General features: G+C 40.6%; 1 protein-coding gene across 1 annotated transcript in view; it reads left to right on the forward strand.

The window, feature by feature from the left end:
• ppm1f (protein phosphatase, Mg2+/Mn2+ dependent, 1F) overlaps positions 1-10,475 on the forward strand; it is a 73,300-nt gene extending 62,825 nt beyond the window's left edge. Inside the window, exon 8 of the mRNA XM_060907421.1 lies at positions 6,312-10,475. Coding sequence (XP_060763404.1) covers positions 6,312-6,619 — 308 coding nt within the window. The 3' untranslated portion in view covers positions 6,620-10,475. The remainder of the gene's footprint in view (positions 1-6,311) is intronic.
• The last annotated feature ends 5,765 nt before the right edge of the window (positions 10,476-16,240 follow it).

Raw genomic sequence — 16,240 nt, forward strand, 5'->3', positions numbered from 1 at the left:
ATGCACTTAAAACGGCCCAATTAGGCGGGAAACCGCCCAATCTGGCAACACTGGAAACGAGGTATGTGATTGGCCCATCGCTCTGTAACAACCAATGAACACGCTTGTTAGATAGCTGTACGTAAGCTCGCTTCAAACAAAGAGTTGAAAGATGGCAGCCTCCGTGATCAAGTGTAAAGATGCAAATCGAGTTAAAGAAATCGACAGAATAGTGAAAAAAAGTTCCGCTGGGAATGGTTGGAGAAAGAGGTTGCTACAGACGTTGGACATAAGACTGTGAGACATTTGTTCAGCGATTTCGTTGTGAACACTGGAGTTATGAATATCCTTAAGTGAGTGAGCACTGCAATAAGTTGTGAATATTCTTAAGTGAGTGAACACTGGGGTTCTGAATATCCTTAAGTGAATGAACACTCAGTACGTTTACATGCACGTCCAAATCGAGCTGCTGTCAGTAATCGAGCAAAGGGTCCCAGCAGGGGTGCCAGAGAAATCCAATCCTACATGCACAAGTGAAATCGGGCTATTGTGCAAGGTGCATTGTGCGCCCGAGCCACACGTGGTGCTACACGCCCCATTGTGTTGGTACACTTCCGGTTGTCGTCATGAAGAAGAGCTTATAGTGTTGCCAGATACTGCTGATGTTTTCCAGCCCAAAACATGTTCAAATCCGCTAAAATGCACTTAAAACCCCCAATCTGGCAACACTAGCAGTTCCGTGTTCAAGCTGTTAGGCTTTTTTTTTTTTTTTTAGACTATGGCTACAAACTGTCCGGCGCAGACCACTGTTTTGTAAGACAACTTATTTTGCACAATAATATTTTTCTAAAGTCCATTTTTTTGCTTACAAAAAAATATTTTTTTTTGCTTACAATTTAACTTATGTCTTAATAAACACACAAAAAGTTCAATTGTTTTGTTTTTATTGACATTCTTCAGATGTTGGACATATATACACACACACACACATACAATGACTTGTTTATGTACACAATTCACAGCTATGCAACAGCTGTACAGATGTATTTGGTGATACAGTAAGTGAGCTAAATTTTAACAGTGCAAACAATGCCACAAAAAGAAAAGATTCATGCCGTTGTCATGATTCGTTGTCATGCCGACCGAGGCTGTTGTGTTTCCCGCTTGTGGTCTCGTCACTCGTCACTTCCGGAAGTAGCTCGACAAGTAGCTCGATAGGGTATACATGCACAAAGTAGCTCGGCAGAAATCGCATAAACTAGGTCGTGTAGCTCGATTCCGAGAAATCAAGTTCGGTTCAATTTCAGCCGAATTAAGGTGTATACATGGCATTTTGAACTTCGATTTCAGTCGAGCAACGGCAGAAATTCGATTCTCTCTATGTGCATGTAAACGTAGTGACTGTGGAGTTATGATTATCCTTTGGTGAGTGAACACTATAGAGTTATGTATATGAAGTTGACATTGCTAGAGTAGAAACTGCAGAAAAAAAGTGACTGATATGCTGGAACTGGACATGGATGCTAGCATCTTTTTTTCTTTGAGAGTTCCTGAAGACCTGTGGATGAATTCTTATGTTGCATCATGTTTGTTTGAAAAGGCACATTTAGGTATGTTCAACTTCTACAGTAATTGAAAGTATAAATTTTGTTTTTCCTTATACAATTTTCTATTTATTCTAATGCAGATGATTTAATTTAGAATGACATTTTTAGGTTTCATGTTTTGGCTTTTTGTCAGTTAAGAATCATTGAATTTACTATAGGGGCTCAGAGTTGCATGTTGACCATTAAATTGGCTTGAATTTGTTAATCATGACAAGTTTTTTTTCTTGTGTGTTTGCTTGCCATTTTAGTACAATTTTTAAGTCAGAAAACCCCAGAACCCAGGAGCTTCGGGGGGCTTCGCCCCCCTTGTCCCCCCACCAGGGCGCTGCTCTGGACCAGCTGGGGGCCTGTGGCCCCCAGACCCCCGGCTAAAATTTTCAGATAATTTCACCAGCCCCAAATCACATCCCTGAATATTTGAGAAAACCCCCCACAAATAAACTATTTGTAACCCAACAATCTTTATTGCATTTGTTTCCGAATTCACAACATATGCATAATATCTACGAATCAAAAGTAATCAATACTTGATATACTGAGGCAAAAGTTAAAAAATATAGTAAAACAGACTGACTGATACCATAATTCACCAATTATTCTGCTGAAGTTCAGAAGCAATATATTCCAATAGAGTAGAAATTATGAACACAAAATTTTAAGAACAAAATAACTATACTATGAGATCCAGAAACACTAACCGTTATATATACACAGATCAGTACTCTGCAGTTCAGGAACAAATATCACAGAAAGTAACATTATCATAAAATTTATGACTTGATGAAATATCACTAGTTTGGACAAGAGAAACAAATAACGATGCTACAAATAAAAACAACTGATTGATTAATACTGTAAATCACTGATTATTATACACTGAAATCTAGTTATCAAATGACAAGATAATATATCTTATGAAAACCTCCACACCTCTATTGACTCACAGATGAATGGATACAAAAAGTTTCTATTCATCTTCATCTATATCTATATTCATCTTCATCTAATTTATATATATATATATATATATATATATATATATATATATATATATATATTTTTTTTTTTTTCATTTTTAAATTATTAACTTTGAATATGTATCCTCCACTGATTAATTGTTGTCTAATTATTCAGTGTGGCTCCTGTATGGTATTTAATGGTCAAAAAATTAATAATTTCAAATAATCCATAATTATATCTAAATTATAGAGCCCTATATTTCAAATCCCTAAACCCCCATTACTAATTAGTTAATTAATACAGCCGGTAACCTAATTAGCAGCCATTTGACAGCTTGGTATTTCATAGATAACTTTCCCCACTCGTACCTCACTCCCTGTCGATCCACACGCATGCAGGCGCACATTCCCCGCCAGCACACGCTCGGCTATATAATGAACACCACCAACAACAATTCAAAGATTTGGAAATGACCACACACTCAACGTAAATATACAGTTGAATAATGATCCCGCCAACAGAAATGTCAACAAATCCATGTGTATGGCACGATTAAAACCAATCATAAACGACCGTTTACTTTTCAGCTCAAATACACGAAGCGGTATTGGCCGGTTTTGCAAGTGGAATATCGCGCACGTGCACATCGCTCTTTCCGAATAGAAACATCCGGCGATTCATCAAAACAATATGTCGAGTGAGATGCTTTGGAAATCATGTGAATAAACTGATAAATTTGATATGTAACCCGAATATCGGCGTGTTTTGGCACTTGTCCGATCCGACAAGTAACTGAGACGATGACCTTGTCCGACATAAAGTATCACTTGTCCCGGACAAGCGTTAATGTCGAGCCCTGCTTATATTGTGACTCATATTGGCATATTATATTACACTTATCGGCCTTTTCGGTTTTTAGCCATGTTGAATGTAGTTCGTTTGGTCCACGGCAGGCGTCGCTTATCCGCGCGAGCTTCACGAGACTTGCGCGAGACTTCAAACGTGAAGTGTCAACGCCGCCATTTTGAAAACTGTTTACACAGTGGCCAGATCGCCACATCATTCCAATTTAGATTAATTTCGAGATTTGCCAGCTTCATCAGTGATGGAGATTATTCCATATGACTCCGAACCAATGTGGAGTAGAGAAGAGTTGGAAAGACGACAGGATAAGGACGAGTCCGTCGCGCTGGTATTTGCGCCATTACTGTCGCACAATTAAAACGTGCCGGATCAGACGGCTGGTGGGTTTTCAAAATAATAAATACATGCATGTATTTTTGTGATAAATGCATTATTATACTGAGCGCATTTCCCACATAATCCTCACTAAGGTTCCGGACAGCACTACAAAATGGCGTCCCCACTATATAGCGCCCTATATAGTGATCAGGGAGCGATTTCGGACACAGGGAAAACTTCCGGCTTGATTACGTCAGCATTCGAAAGAGGGCGCGCGCGTCTTTTGACGACGTTGGCGGATGTCGGTCACTTTGATTTCCGCTGTACGTTTTACTTCCGTCCTACAATGTCTCGCACAGGTCTCAACGAATCTCTTTTACGGCCATTGCTTCGACATATGGACTGATATATTACAGAGCGTATTTCAAACACTCATAACTAAGGTGCATCAGTTGCCCCCTAAAAATGAAAAGTTCCTCCGATCATGATGCATTTTTGTTTTTATGTTCCTTTTGGTAAGAAAACACACTGGGTGAAATATTTTGACAAAATTCTAAAGTTTAATGGTGGCACCAGGAGCTCAAAGTTATGGAAAAAGCTGCTATTTTATGACTTTTATGACAATTTCGATCACTTTTCATGAAACATTATGGCACCTTATAGAGTATACCAAATATCTTAGATACACATTTTTAGTACATATTCTAAATATATTCTCAAGCACAGTTTGAGTTTTAGCTGTTCATTGAATCATTGTTCAACTACTTTTAAACAATACAAATGTATTATGAATCACATTAATGCTTCTCAATCCCTTCAAAGGTTCTTAACATGATCTCTGGCTCACAAGAAATCAATAAATGGAGTCCAACATTGTGATTCAAACCTTACGCAAAAACATAAGCGTTTTTTGGCAAAAAATGAACCTCATGGTGCCACCATTAGACTTTTGAATATGGTCAAAAAATTTTACAGGATGTCTTTATTGGTGAAAAGGAACACCCAAACAAAAACGCATCAGATTTTATGAAAGTGAGGGCAACTGATGCACCCTTGCTATAGCAGCGACAAAATAGCTATTGAAAATACATTCCTATATTTCAGGGGTGGGCAATTATTTATTCCATGGGGCCACATGAGAAACAGAAAATTTTGTGGAGGGCCGGACCATAAGGCTGAACTAAATTCTGCATAATATTAATTGTGTTTCTTTATATAAAGCAATAAATATCATTGTTTTACAAGCTGCTAAGACTGGTAAGAGTATGGGGGAAAAAACGAGGTTGCCTTACAAAAAATGTCATTTATTCAATCAAATTTCCCAAAACAATACTTAACAAAATGTGAACGTTTGTACCTTTTTTTTTTTCCAGTCACATTCACCACAAAACACAATAAAGACATCACAATATTGTCTTTCTACTCCAAATATCAAACAAGATACATCATATTATAATAATGATGCCCACATCTCATCTCATTATCTCTAGCCGCTTTATCCTTCTACAGGGTCGCAGGCAAGCTGGAGCCTATCCCAGCTGACTACAGGCGAAAGGCGGGGTACACCCTGGACAAGTCGCCAGGTCATCACAGGGCTGACACATAGACACAGACAACCATTCACACTCACATTCACACCTACGCTCAATTTAGAGTCACCAGTTAACCTAACCTGCATGTCTTTGGACTGTGGGGGAAACCGGAGCACCCGGAGGAAACCCACGCGGACACGGGGAGAACATGCAAACTCCTGATGCCCACATTTGTAGTCTAATCACCTCATTTGGTGTTTTTTATTTGTTCAGTGAGAGAAATCTAGTCTCTGTCGGTCTTTAACGAGTGCATCAGAGTCAGGTTGAATGTCTGAGGTGGAGATGCGAAGCACAGCTGACACATGATCATCAGTCGATTCGGTGTAGGAATCAGATCTACAGATCAGCTCGGGCTCCGGCGCCTGCTGGTGACGTCACACGATGTGATTGGCTGGACCGTTTGAAGGATGATGTACAAGTTTGTGGTTGGTCTGGACAAATTACGGAAGTAGTTGTCGCGGGATTAGGTTTCGTGGGATTTCATGTCATGTTCATGTCGTGCGCGTTGCGTTTTTGCTGAACACAACTTCAAAATAAAAGCAATGCATATTCAGTCCATGCATGAGGTAAAATTAGAAAATACATTTATTTTGTAATTTCTAATTAACCTTACGCGGGCCGGTCAGAATGAACCAAAGGGCCGGATGCGGCCCGGAAAATGCCCAGGTCTGCTATATTTAATAAAAATGAGAAATAGAATTTTGATAATTAAAAATTTGCCTTCAGTTCTCCTTTAAGACCTCAGGGAACTGTCAGTGTGTGGAGAAGGGGTGTAGTATGTCACCTTTAATGGCAGTGGGTAGTGTTGGCAAACTGCTGTGGTGTAAGAGCAATAAAACACTTCAGGATGTGCTATTATTGTAAAATGGTCAATCCAGGGTAATTACAGTAAATCACACCATCCTGTCATTGATTGATTGATTATTTTCGTATAACAGTACATTTGGTCATGTTTTATGCCCCGTTTATGATTTCCATCTCTGACTTTCAGGCGATTTCGATCAGAAGCCATACGTGTCCAACGTGGCAGACTGCTCCTCAGTTCAGCTGAGTGGAGATGAGGACTACGTCCTGCTGGCATGCGACGGTTTCTTCGACGTTTTGCGGCCGGCTGACGTTCCTGCTTTGGTGCTGGAGGCCCTGCATGAGGCTGGTGGCTCAGGGAAGGACGTCGCTGAGAGCCTGGTGGCTCAGGCCAAAGCCGCAGGCTCCAGTGACAACATCACTGTCATGCTGGTGTTTCTGCGCGAGCCACGGGACCTTCTACTCCCAGAGACGACGGCTGCAGGGCAAGTGTGAGAGAACACGCAGGAAAGAAAGACACGAGTGTTGGCGCAGACCACTAGAGGGCTGATGATCTCTTTGCCGTCTCACTGTATCCGATGTTGAGGCATCAGATTACTCGGTGTCATACTTCTGTGATTTAAGGTCATCGAAGAGTGAAATGATGTCGGTGTAGTTCTTAATATCGGAGAAACGGTGTTTTGTTTTGGTTTTTTATGTTAAAGTGATGCCTTTTATTTTACTTTTTTTTTTTTTACAGCCTTGTTTTCTATTATGCCATTTTTACATGTATAAATCTAAGATTGACGCCATTTTTGAATCTCAATCAAGAGGCATCATCCTTTTTATTTTTTGGACAAAATGCAGTTTTAATTCCTGAAGTTATCTTTACCAGTTGACTGTTCGTGATTTCCCAGGTGCTTATCGTTCCAAAAAAGGCTGTGATACCGTTCTTAGGGTTTTTTTTTTTTTCCCGGGATCACTGTTCTCTGTTTTAAAAAGATCGCAGTAATGTTAACATCGTCGGATGAAGTCTGAACGCATCGGTTGCCAAGTTATTTTCATAACTTTATAGCAAGGTGTTGGGTTCATTTCTCCGTTAAGATGTTATAGTTCTGGTTGCAAGCCTGTTATATTTTATTTGATTTCATTTTTACGTTTATTTATACCTGTTACAAAGCAGTATAACATTATAGGGCACACCAGTCTGTATTGGTCAAAGCACAATGCTTCGAAGGAAAATGCACATTAAGTTTTGTATTCTTAAGAACATCAATCAGTGTTTTGTTTGTTTGTTTGTTTGTTTGTTTGTTTGTTTTTAATTTTTAATATGCATTTATTGATGACATTAACTGTTAGCAGCCTTTCAGTGCCAAAAAAATATTTTTGCAAGAGTGTAACTTAGCCAGATGTTCTTTGTGTACGTAATCTCCTTCAGTGTACATGTATATAATTAATATATTTAACTTAAAGGAGCGGTTTGTAATTTTTAGAGCTTTCATCTGCCTGTGAGCTTAATTGCAGCAATAATATTCACAAACTCCACCTCCTCTGTTAAAGTGCCATGTTTTGTGCATTTCGTTTTAAAGGAAAGTGGAAGAACTAATTTCAGGGCCAGAAAAATGTAACAAATTCCTCAAATTTTGTGAATAAAACAGCCAAATCTTTTGTGTAACAATATTCCAAATCCCAGTTTTTCAAAGTATTTTTGAAACCGTTTGATGATTACAGGCCTAGAAGCACTTCTAAACATTACAGACTACACCTTTAAGCCTTATTTTTTTTTTCTCTACATTGAAAACAGTGTTAATAGTGATGTAGTGCACGTCGGTTTTCCAGGCATCGTTTAATTATAATTCCAGGTTAAGACGCACTTTTAAGTCCAAGCCTGGAAAAACTGTTCCTCCAAAGACTAGTTTACTGTTTGTTTTTGTGCGTTTCGTGTTTGGAGAATATTAACTTGCAGCCAGGCTGGCTTGCTGTCAGGCCACAGGTCCTGCATGCGCCGAGCCGTCTCGCGTTACCGCCCGTTCAGATGTCGTAAATATTTGAAAGCCTTGTGACATGGAGCGAATATGACTGGACCGTTGCTTTAATGCGAGCGGGCTAAAAATAGAGCTAAGCATATAGAGAGAAGAGGAAGGCGAAAGTGGCGATTTGGTGTGTAGAAAAATGCTGAGGACAGTGACGTGCAGTGATTCACATTTTTACATTTGTGTTTTTAATCTGTTTTGTGTACGACTGTGAATAACTGGCTTACCTTATCTTTGACCTGCCTCAGAAATGTTTCTTTAGAGTTGTTATTCTACGTAACATTGCAATTTGCTACAAAGATTGGACAAGATTTTGGAGTGATGCATGTGTGGAAATTATAAATTTTTTTTGGACTCCTTTTTAAATCTAACAATACGTGTGCATTTTGTTTGTGAGTAACTGACAAAGTATGTTGTATCCATATCAATAATGACACGATGGTTGCCATGGTTACTGGTATACATGCGTGTACATGGAGTAGCAAGGCTAACCTCGTTTTGTCTTTCTAAGCTAGGAAATCATGAATAGAGGTTTTCGTTTTTAGTGTCGTTTCCTGGTGGTAAATAACCGAAAGCGAAATATTTAGGATTTTTGTAGAATCAAGAGCAACAGCACTGCTAACGGTCGTAAGAAAAATACACCGAGTGGTATAAAGAAATGAATCTGGGGCCGATTTCTTTCTAGCCCATACTGTAGATGTATGCAGCCTATATTTTGTTTGAGTTTTAGATTTGAGTCTGAACAATTTTAGTTTTGCAGAATTGCGGGGTGAATTTGCTCACCTGCCAGTTCCCACTCACCAGCCAGCTCTCCCCTATCATACCAGCTATCATGTAACAGGAAGGATGAAGACTAGCCCATGAGTCTGAAACACAGGAAACCAGCTAACAGCATCGTTTCACACTGCTGCTGCTGATCCATCACAACACAGATAACACACTCCGAAGAAAGCGCATTCTGCCCTCTTCCGCATACATGAGCTCATGGATGCCCTTGATTGGTTAGTGTTGCTGTGATTGACGGTGGAGAAAGAGTATACCATCCCTCCCTTCCTGAAATCATGGCCAATGTTGCACACACGGCTCCCAGCTATGGATGATTGTCGCGTCGCCGGGATTTGAACGTGCAGTCTCCTGATGACTGTTCGATTGCTCTTCTTGCACCATTATAATCTTCAGAGCTTTTGATTTCTAGAAGTTTCCTGAGAACATTTTTTTGTTTGTTTGTTTGTTTGTTGTCTAACTGTAATCATTGATGTAAATCGTTATCACGGCCAGTATTTTCAGAACGTTCTCGGAAACGTTTGTGATTTTGTTAACGTTCCAGCCAAATCATCTTCGAACCTGTTCAATACGTGAAACTGAAAGTTCCGGATAACGTTTGGTTGCTTTCCTGCTGCGTGTCACGACGTTGAAAGTCTTTTAGATTGATCAGGACTGTATGTATTTGACTGTGACCTGCTTTGATTTGGCTATCAGTTATCTCTCTGATGTTAGTCAGTACAGTCATTGTGTGCCCCTTGCATAATGTGGAAACTTAATCTGTCTGATCTCACATTTCCCATCAGCAGAGCAATATTTTGTGACTTCACTGGCGATGTCATCAGACAGGTTTAGATTAAACTAATATCCTGCCTTACTGATATGCCGTGCATCATCAAAACACACTTTTTTGCAGTTGGTTACAATTTGTATCATCACACACTGTTTTTGACGTGTATAATATTGAACGTCATGGGTTCGGAGTTTTTATTTCCATTGAACAAGCAGTCGTGACTTGCGTTCTGATGCTGAACCAAATTTTAACGTTTGAAGATCTTTGTTATTGACTGAATGCAACGTTGCGAAGGAAATCAGCTTGTACATGTTGATGTTTGTACAGTATTATTAGAGGATGTGAGTCGAGAACGCTTAACCCATGTGCAACACGTATCTCACACTTTTGTGCCTTATTTTCTTGTAATATGTTGTGTATGACTACTGCCAGTACACACAACTTTTTTTTTTTTTTCCTTTTCATATGTACTGAACTGATCAAGTTATTAATTCCACTTGAACTTTTCTATGTGCCTCTTTGACAGTTTATAAACTTTTCTACTTTGTATCTATGAATAACTTTTGATTCCATGCTGTTTTTGTATATGTCATTAGATTGTAATACCTAATTTAATGATTTACGTTGGTCATTTAGAATTGATTCAGGTTTCTGGATGGGAAAAGTCAGTGGATATATTTTGGAAACCTTTTCCTGGAAAGTATTACATCTACATTTCATTTGCATTCAGTAACATGAGAGCTGAAATCTAATCAGTCAGGATATTAAATAAACAATAACCACACGTTTCGTTTGCATGTCTCATTTGTTGCAGCTCATTGTAATGCCTTTTATAGAACAGTTGCTGTAGTACGCCATGGTTTTTCAAGGTTGTTTAATGTAATTGGTGGTTAAAATAATTCGTGCCAATTATTTTACTCTTACTGTACATTCTTACTTTTTTGCTCATAATTACTTCCAAATGAAGGTGGTGGTTGTAGCTTATGGTGCGTTCGTGTGCTATGGGAATTATGGTAAATACCAAACGCCGACATGGAAAGCACACATGAACGCCCCTTCTTGTGGTATTTTCCACTGGGCAACTCGTAGAAAATTTTGATACACGAGTTGTCGAGATGAGATGAACTTTAACCTTTTCAACATGGCGGCGAGCGGCTTATGAACCAAGAAAGAAGTGGTTTTCACCTACGGAAAGCTGACTCTCACCTTTTAAACGAGTCATGTTATGTATATTATCTCATCTCTAGCCGCTTTATCCTTCTACAGGGTCGCAGGCAAGCTGGAGCCTATCCCAGCTGACTACGGGCGAAAGGCGGGGTACACCCTGGACAAGTCGCCAGGTCATCACAGGGCTGACACATAGACACAGACAACCATTCACACTCACATTCACACCTACGGTCAATTTAGAGCCACCAGTTAACCTAACCTGCATGTCTTTGGACTGTGGGGGAAACCGGAGCACCCGGAGGAAACCCACGAGGACAGGGGGAGAACATGCAAACTCCACACAGAAGGGCCCCCGCCGGCCCCGGGGCTCGAACCCAGGACCTTCTTGCTGTGAGGCGACAGCGCTAACCACTACACCACCGTGCCGCCCCTATGTATATTATATTATTATAATATGTATATTATAGCCTAATACAAAATATTCTGTGGCTGTCCAAAGAACGCCAACAATGATCTAGATACTGGCTACTCTCATTGTGGCTACAGCCAAATTTCCAAAAACTGCGTGGCATTCAATGTGTTAAGAAAATCTCTACTTGTCAAGATCAGGAAATATTCAGCATTATTTACCTTTTGACTTTTGATAACTCGTATTCCTGCTGCAGCTGATGAACAAGGCAATCTATAATTGTTTTAGCCAAATAACAGGCCTGATTCTGAATCTGGTCCACCATCTTTAATTTGTCAACAACAACAAAAGCATGGGGCGGCACGGTGGTGTAGTGGTTAGCGCTGTCGCCTCACGGCAAGAAGGTCCGGGTTTGAGCCCCGTGGCCGGCGAGGGCCTTTCTGTGCGGAGTTTGCATGTTCTCCCCGTGTCCGCGTGGGTTTCCTCTGGGTGCTCCGGTTTCCCCCACAGTCCAAAGACATGCAGGTTAGGTTAACTGGTGACTCTAAATTGAGCGTAGGTGTGAATGTGAGTGTGAATGGTTGTCTGTGTCTATGTGTCAGCCCTGTGATGACCTGGCGACTTGTCCAGGGTGTACCCCGCCTTTCGCCCGTAGTCAGCTGGGATAGGCTCCAGCTTGCCTGCGACCCTGTAGAAGAGGATAAAGCGGCTACAGATAATGAGATGGGATGAGAACAAAAGCATGTGAACACGACACACTGGTAAATACCACTTCCCAACTGGAAAATATCATCTTCCCATAGCACATGAACACGGCATTACTCTCCAGATCATGACGTGAAAACTAATTGTAAGTTGTATTGTGCTGAAATGCAGTGTTAACGTGAAGAAGTTTTTAGATGGTCCATTACAAGGTTAGAAGCCAACTTTGATAAGACATGATGACTTCAGTGCACTCTGGGAAAACGATGTTCTGTAAAGATTTGGTGGGGAAACTAATATTAAAATCTGCATTCACCAGTCATTTTATGAGGAACACCCATCCACCTGCTTTCTGTTTTATGCAGTTCTCTAATCAGCCGATCCCTAGATGCATCAAATCGTGCAGATACAAATCAAGAGCTTCGGTTAATGTTCGCTTCAAACATCAGAACGGGAAAAATTGTGATCTCAAAAAGTGTGACACTTGGTTTGAGCCAGGTGGACTGGTTTGATTAGAGTATTTCCGAAACTGCTGATCTCCTGGGGTTTTCACACACAAACAGTCTCTAGAGTTTACACAGAATGGTGCGAAAAACAAAAAACATTTGAATCGACTGAGTGATAGTTCCGTGGTTGGAAACAAACACCTTGTTGATAAGAGAGCTCAGAGGAAAATGAACAGATTAGTTTGAGCTTTTGTACCAGGAAGGATATAGCAACTCTTTACAACCGTGGTGAGCAGAAAAGCATCTCAGCAAGCAACAGAAAACAAAAGACCACACTGGGTTCCAGTCCTGCAGCCAAGAACAGGAATCTTAGAATCAAGAACAAGTTCCTATTAAAGTGGCCGGTGAGTGTACATTGTCTCAACAGCTCCCAGGTCCTCAGTTTGATCCTAACTTCAAACTACTATCTGTTTGGAGTTTTGCATATTATCATCTGTTTCTGTATGGGTTTCCTCTGGGTTCTCCAGTTTCCTCCCACATCATAAAAACATGCCAGTACGTGAATTGGCTATACTAGATTAGATTACTCCTAGACGTCGATTTGTGTGTGCAAAAGGAAAGGTGTCCCAGCCAGGGCGTGTCCCTAGTCCATGCTGTGTTCCCGGGATAAGCTCCAAGCCCACGGGAATACTTACTGAAGATAAATAATTGAATATAGTGAAAACGCTTAAGAAGCACCTAGAAGTGTAAATTTAAAAAATAAAAAGAAGGGGGGGGGGGGGGGGGGGCACGGTGGTGTAGCGGTTAGCGCTGTCGCCTCACAGCAAGAAGGTCTGGGTTCGAGCCCCGTAGCCGGCAAGGGCCTTTCTGTGTGGAGTTTGCATGTTCTCCCCATGTCCGCGTGGGTTTCCCCCACAGTCCAAAGACATGCAGGTTAGGTTAACTGATGACTCTAAGCCCATGTTTACATTAGACCGTATCAGCGGATCATCAAATTAACGTTTTTAAAACGATTAGTGTGCACACAGCAACGCCAATACACGATTTGCGTGCACACAGCAACACCAATACACAGATACGCTCGGCTCCGCAGGCATCCTGCGCTCCAAATCACTCCGCCCTGAACAGCGAGTGCCTTCTGGAGGGTGCGCACTCCGGCCTTGCGCAGCTCACAGAGCGCGCGAGTGAAGTGCACAAGCTGTGATTCGGGACTGAGCCGCTGTGTGTGTGATCCCAGCGCATATCACTTACCACTTGCAAGTGGAAGGATGGCAAGCCTAAAGACAATCATAACTATACAATGGGCAGTATTTGCATCAGTATTTGCAGTATTTTCATACTTTTATACTCTTTAATGAAAGGTGATACAAGGCGGAAGTCCGCGCCGTTTTTCAGCAGTCGCGTCACATGACCAACGCCAGCGAATCAGGAAGGTGGATGTCACAGTGACGTTGTCCAATGACGACGCCAGCTAGAGCTCAGCACAGCGTATCCGCGTATTCTCAATGTTTACACAGCACCGGAGCTGACACGATCTGGATTGAATACGTGGACCCTGGCGGATTCCCGTTTCCCGGCGTTTCCAGGCGGTTTAATGTAAACGGACAGTGCATCCGCGAAGAAAACGAGACAGATACGGTCTAATGTAAACTTGGCCTAAATTGAGCGTAGGTGTGAATGTGAGTGTGAATGGTTGTCTGTGTCTATGTGTCAGCCCTGTGATGACCTGGCGACTTGTCCAGGGTGTACCCCGCCTTTCGCCCGTAGTCAGCTGGGATAGGCTCCAGCTTGCCTGCGACCCTGTAGAACAGGATAAAGCGGCTAGAGATAATGAGAGGAGATGAAAAAGAGGGAAAAATACTAACAAGGAGCACTTTTGGCAGTGAACAGTGTTTGTGATTTCCTTTAAATACTGATGGATCTGGTGTCAGTCGACATAACTGAAGTAATTATAAACAGCTGGGAACGTACAAATACAGAATTCTGGTCGTGTTCGTGATGTGATTCGTTTTTGCAGAAAACATTTCTGAAAGGAAAGCTGTGTGTTATAAAGTTCTGCCTTTATTTGTTCTCCCAGACGAACAAACCAAACTGGGTTTAGGGCTTTTATAATAGTGATGTATGATATGATATACACTCACTGGCCAGTTTATTAGGTACACCCATTCACCTGCTGCTGCTGATCTCCTGGGGTTTTCACAAATAACAGTCTCAAGAGTTTACACGGAATGGTGCGAAAAACATTGAGTTGAGTAAGTGACAGTTCTGTGGGTGGAAACAAACGCCTTGTTGTTAAGAGAGATCAGAGAAAAGTGGACAAATTGGTTCGAGCTGCCAGGAAGGATATAGCGACTTATAGCAACTCTTTACAACTGTGGTGAGCAGAAAACAGAAGACCACACTGGGTTCCAGTCCTACCAGCCAAGAACAGGAAGCTTAGAATCAAGAACAAATTCCTATTAAAGTGACCGGTGAGTGTATGTGATATTTCCTTATATTAGGCTACATAAATTGATTTCTCTCCTACAACTTATGAAGCAAAATGTTGGATGAGAACCAGTTTAAGAAATCTAATACAGGAAATGTACCATGTGGCGTCATACAAAACTTTCAGCCTATAAATATTTCAAGCTCATTTCCATGGAGTATCTAGGGAATGTTGTGTATCCTCTTGCATTAGAATGTTTCCACGCCCAATATATCTAACCTATAAATACTATAATTGTGGTTAACTAAAAATAATACTAGCACTTCCAGATATACTTGGATACATGGATCCTCATAAGGTTGACTGGTGATGGAGGAAAACACGACTGGCTGATGGATAAACTTGACTTGAGTGTTATGATGCAGTGATGAGACCACCATCTATAATGCACAGATATGCAATAAATAGTCCTTATTCAACACATCCACTTTTACTGCATAGGTTTATTTGTAAATTGTAGACACCAGATCTTGCAGAGCCAATAAAGTACTGAAAAAGGTGATTTTTTTTTTTTATTATGTGCACGCAAGTTACTATCTTGTGGGAATAAGTTGTTATTTTGGGCGAACAAGTTATCTTGTGCTCACAAGTTATCATCGTGGGAACAAGTTTCTATTTTGTGCACACAAGTTATCATCTTGTGCTCAATTTATCTTGTGGGAACAAGTTACTATCTTGTGCTCCCAAGTTATCATCTTGGGAACAAGTTTCTATTTTGTACACACAAGTTATCATTTTGTGTTCAATTTATGTTGTGGGACCAAGTTATTATCTTGTGCTCACAAGTTATCATCTTGGGAACAAGTTACTATCTTGTCGGAACAGATTATCTTGTCGGAACAAGTTTCTATTTTGTGCACACAAGTTATCATCTTGGGAAGAAGTTACTATCTTGTAGGAACAAATTGTTATTTTGTGGGAACAAGTTTCTATTTTGTGCGCACAAGTTATCATCTTGTGCTCAGTTAATGTTGTGGGAACAAGTTATTATCTTGTGCTTACAAGTTATCATCTTGGGAACAAGTTACTATCTTGCGGGAACAAGTTATTATCTTGGGAACAAGTTGTTATCCTGTCGGAAGAAGTTTCTATTTTGTGCGCACAAGTTATCATCTTGTGTTCAAGTTATCTTGTGGGAACAAGTTATTGTCGTGCTCAGAAGTTATCATCTTGGGAACAAGTTACTATCTTGTAGGAACAAATTGTTATCTTGTGGGAACAAGTTTCTATTTTATGTGCACAAGTTATCATCTTGGGAACAAGTCATTATCTTGTGCTCAAAAGTTATCATCTTGGGAACAAGTTACTAACTTGTAGGAACAGATTATCTTGTG

Source organism: Neoarius graeffei, chromosome 24 (assembly GCF_027579695.1).
Source record: "Neoarius graeffei isolate fNeoGra1 chromosome 24, fNeoGra1.pri, whole genome shotgun sequence".
Lineage (NCBI taxonomy): Eukaryota > Metazoa > Chordata > Actinopteri > Siluriformes > Ariidae > Neoarius > Neoarius graeffei.